The 2,768-nt window shown below is 46.1% G+C and overlaps 1 protein-coding gene across 1 annotated transcript; it reads right to left on the bottom strand.

Moving 5' to 3' along the window:
- Nucleotides 1–302: 302 nt before the first annotated feature.
- On the bottom strand, nt 303–2,599 carry LOC116380276 (arf-GAP with SH3 domain, ANK repeat and PH domain-containing protein 2-like). The gene is made up of 5 exons (XM_031842221.1): nt 2,378–2,599; nt 2,161–2,276; nt 2,016–2,083; nt 1,325–1,432; nt 303–830 (listed from the first exon to the last, which is right to left on the bottom strand). Exons 1-5 carry the CDS (start codon nt 2,425–2,427, stop codon nt 525–527), a joined length of 648 nt encoding a protein of 215 aa, XP_031698081.1. The 5' UTR covers nt 2,428–2,599; the 3' UTR covers nt 303–524.
- Nucleotides 2,600–2,768: the final 169 nt, after the last annotated feature.

The following is a 2,768-nucleotide window of genomic DNA, read 5'->3' as shown; positions in this document are numbered from 1 at the left end:
TTCATTTAGTACATTATGGTCCATTTAGAGTCAAACAGACCATAAAGCAGGGGATGCTTTAGGGCGGGGCTACACGGTGATTGACAGGTCTCTACCAGAGACGTGTACGGCGTCTCTACGTCACTCCTCAGTCCAGATATGGTCACTTCACTGGTTGTGAAAAAAAACAAGATGGCGACGGGCAAAAATAAGATAATAAATCTTTGAAAAAAAGAGTAATAAATCAAGAGAGAAGTAGAGTCATTTTCTCATAGACTTCTATACAACCAGAGGAGTCGCCCCCTGGTGGACATTAGAGAGAATGCAGCTTTAACACATGGAGCTTTGAGGTCGTCTCCTGATTGTGTTCTAATGTGGACGGAGATATTTCGTAAAACAAAGGTCGAGGACAGACGTAAAGATGTTGTGTATACGTGTAGACAGAGCCTGATGCTTGCCCCCCCCCCCCCGGTGGCTCTTTAAAAGAGCTGTTGACCTTTGACCTGTGGGAGGAGCCTGAAGACGTCAGGATATTTATTGCTCCTTCATAACGTTTTCTCTCTTTGTGAAGTAAAGTGAACTTTAAGCGGTCGTGGCCGTAGCGTCCCTGTCTGACCTCTGGTGGGTCCTCTGGGGGGCAGCGGCGGCGTCGCTCCCGGTGGCGGGAGGTTGAGGTCCATCATGGTGCCGTAGGTCTCGTTGCTGATCATCACGCTCGGCACCTGAGGCCTCTGTTTGTCCCTCGCCAGGCAGGCGGCATCCCGGGCCAACGCCGCCAGGTTGGGCTGCATGGGGCCGCTGCCCGGCACGAAGCAGCTGACCGGACGCTCCTCACGCCGGTTGGGGATTGGCTGCAGTTAAAAAAAACAAACACACTGTTACTCGTCTTCACCGCCCCTCATGTCTACAAGCTGCTCAACGTGAAGCCGGCCGACCTCGTCCTCCGTCTCGTCCTCGCTCTCATCAGAACATGAAACTCACACATTATTTAAATATCTGACGATGATTTAATTCATAAAGGTAGATGATCTTTAGACTGAGGGACGATCAGGGGGCCGACTTACAAAATAAAACAAACACACAAAACGATGACAAAGAGACACACAAAGCCCACAATATGACCACAAAGGGCTGCAAAGCTACCGAAAATAGACGTTTAAACAACCACAAAGAGACACAAAAACAACATCTAGAAATTTAAAATCACTAAAAATAGACACAAAACGACTGCAAAGAGACAAAATCATCCACAAAATAACCACAAGGAGGAGCAAAGTGACTGAAAGAGACAGAAAACGTTGAGAAATGACACAAAACGACTAAAAATAACGTGAAGCCGGCCGACCTTGTCCTCCATCTCGTCCTCGCTCTCGTCCATGTCGTCGTTCTGGAGACGCCACTCGTACTCGACGTGGACGTGGACGTTAAACTTCCCCGTCTGAGCCTGAGTCAGCTGAAAGGCAGCGACACACGGCCGTGTTCAACCCCAGAGGAACAGAATGAACTGAAATCAATCTTCATCTTTACAGCCGCATCGTACGCGTGGAGATTATTTAGTCACAAATACGGTTCCTGAAGGTGAAAAATGAACCTCGGAGCTCAAAAAGTAGTAAATAAAGTGTATTAATTCTACAATGTCAGCATAAAACACATGAATAAAACGTTAAGAGGAGTAACATGATGTGTGACGGTTAACAGAACTTTCACTTTCTGAACTTTAGTTCTTTTGTCTTTCTGTTTCAATAACTTTAGTATATTTATATTATATATACATTTAAAAACATATTGAACGATCACCGAGTTTCAGTTTTTTGGAATTAGCTTAGCATAGAAAAGTTTAGCTTTATTTACGGTTGCTTAGCTTTCTTTGAATTGTCTTAACTGTTAAAGTTCTTTTTTGTTTAATGACATTTTATTGTGAAACCCCGACTCAGTTTCAGTTCTTTGTCATTTATTCAGATCAGGTTCAGTGTTACCAAGTTTACTTTAGCTTAGCTTTAGCTTTAGCTTAACTCAGTTCAGATGCAGAGTCTCACCTGTTCTTCACACAGAGGGTGTCGGAGGCGCTTGGCGATGTCCAGCGGCGTCTCTCCCGCTTCGTTTGCTGTGGAGATAAAATCCAAGAAGACGATTAGAATCGGGCGAGCGAGGCCGTGTCCCTCCGAGTGTTCGTGTTCTTACTGATGGAGACTGAAGCTTTTCCTCTCAGCAGCAGCTTCAGACACTCGCTTTTGTCCGTCAGACAGCAGTAATGCAGCGCTGTGCTTCCTCTGGCTGTCTGCTTGTCCAGGTTTCCACTGAAACACGCCTCGGTGTTACTATACATGTGTGTATACCACCTTGGACTCTTTTCAAGCATTTATTTCTGCAAAATTCATCATGACAATGATGATGTCACCTGTTTTGGGCGAGGAAGTCCACGATGTGGAGGGAGTTTCTGTCGACCATACGGACCGCCAGGTGCAGCACCGTCTCTCCGGGTTCCTGACAGAAACAAACTCAGCTCACTGTTCTGAACCAATGACTGTAAAGAAGAGGATGTCTTCATGGGGACGTCTCTCATCGGTTTGTGGACGTCTTGAAGCCTCCAGTTTGGCAATTTGACCGTCGCCATCTTGGTTTTTTTACAACCAGTGAACAGGAAGTGTCCATATCTGGACTGAGGAGTGACGTAGAGACGCCGTATACGTCTTTGGTAGAGACCTGTCAATCACTGTGTAGCCCCGCCCTAAAGCATCCCCTGCTTTATGGTCTGTGTGACTCTAAATGGACCATAATGTACTAAATGA

This window comes from Anarrhichthys ocellatus, unplaced genomic scaffold, assembly GCF_004355925.1.
Source record: "Anarrhichthys ocellatus isolate YVR2014 unplaced genomic scaffold, GSC_Weel_1.0 scaffold6651, whole genome shotgun sequence".
Lineage (NCBI taxonomy): Eukaryota > Metazoa > Chordata > Actinopteri > Perciformes > Anarhichadidae > Anarrhichthys > Anarrhichthys ocellatus.
This window is presented reverse-complemented; position numbering and strand designations above follow the sequence as displayed.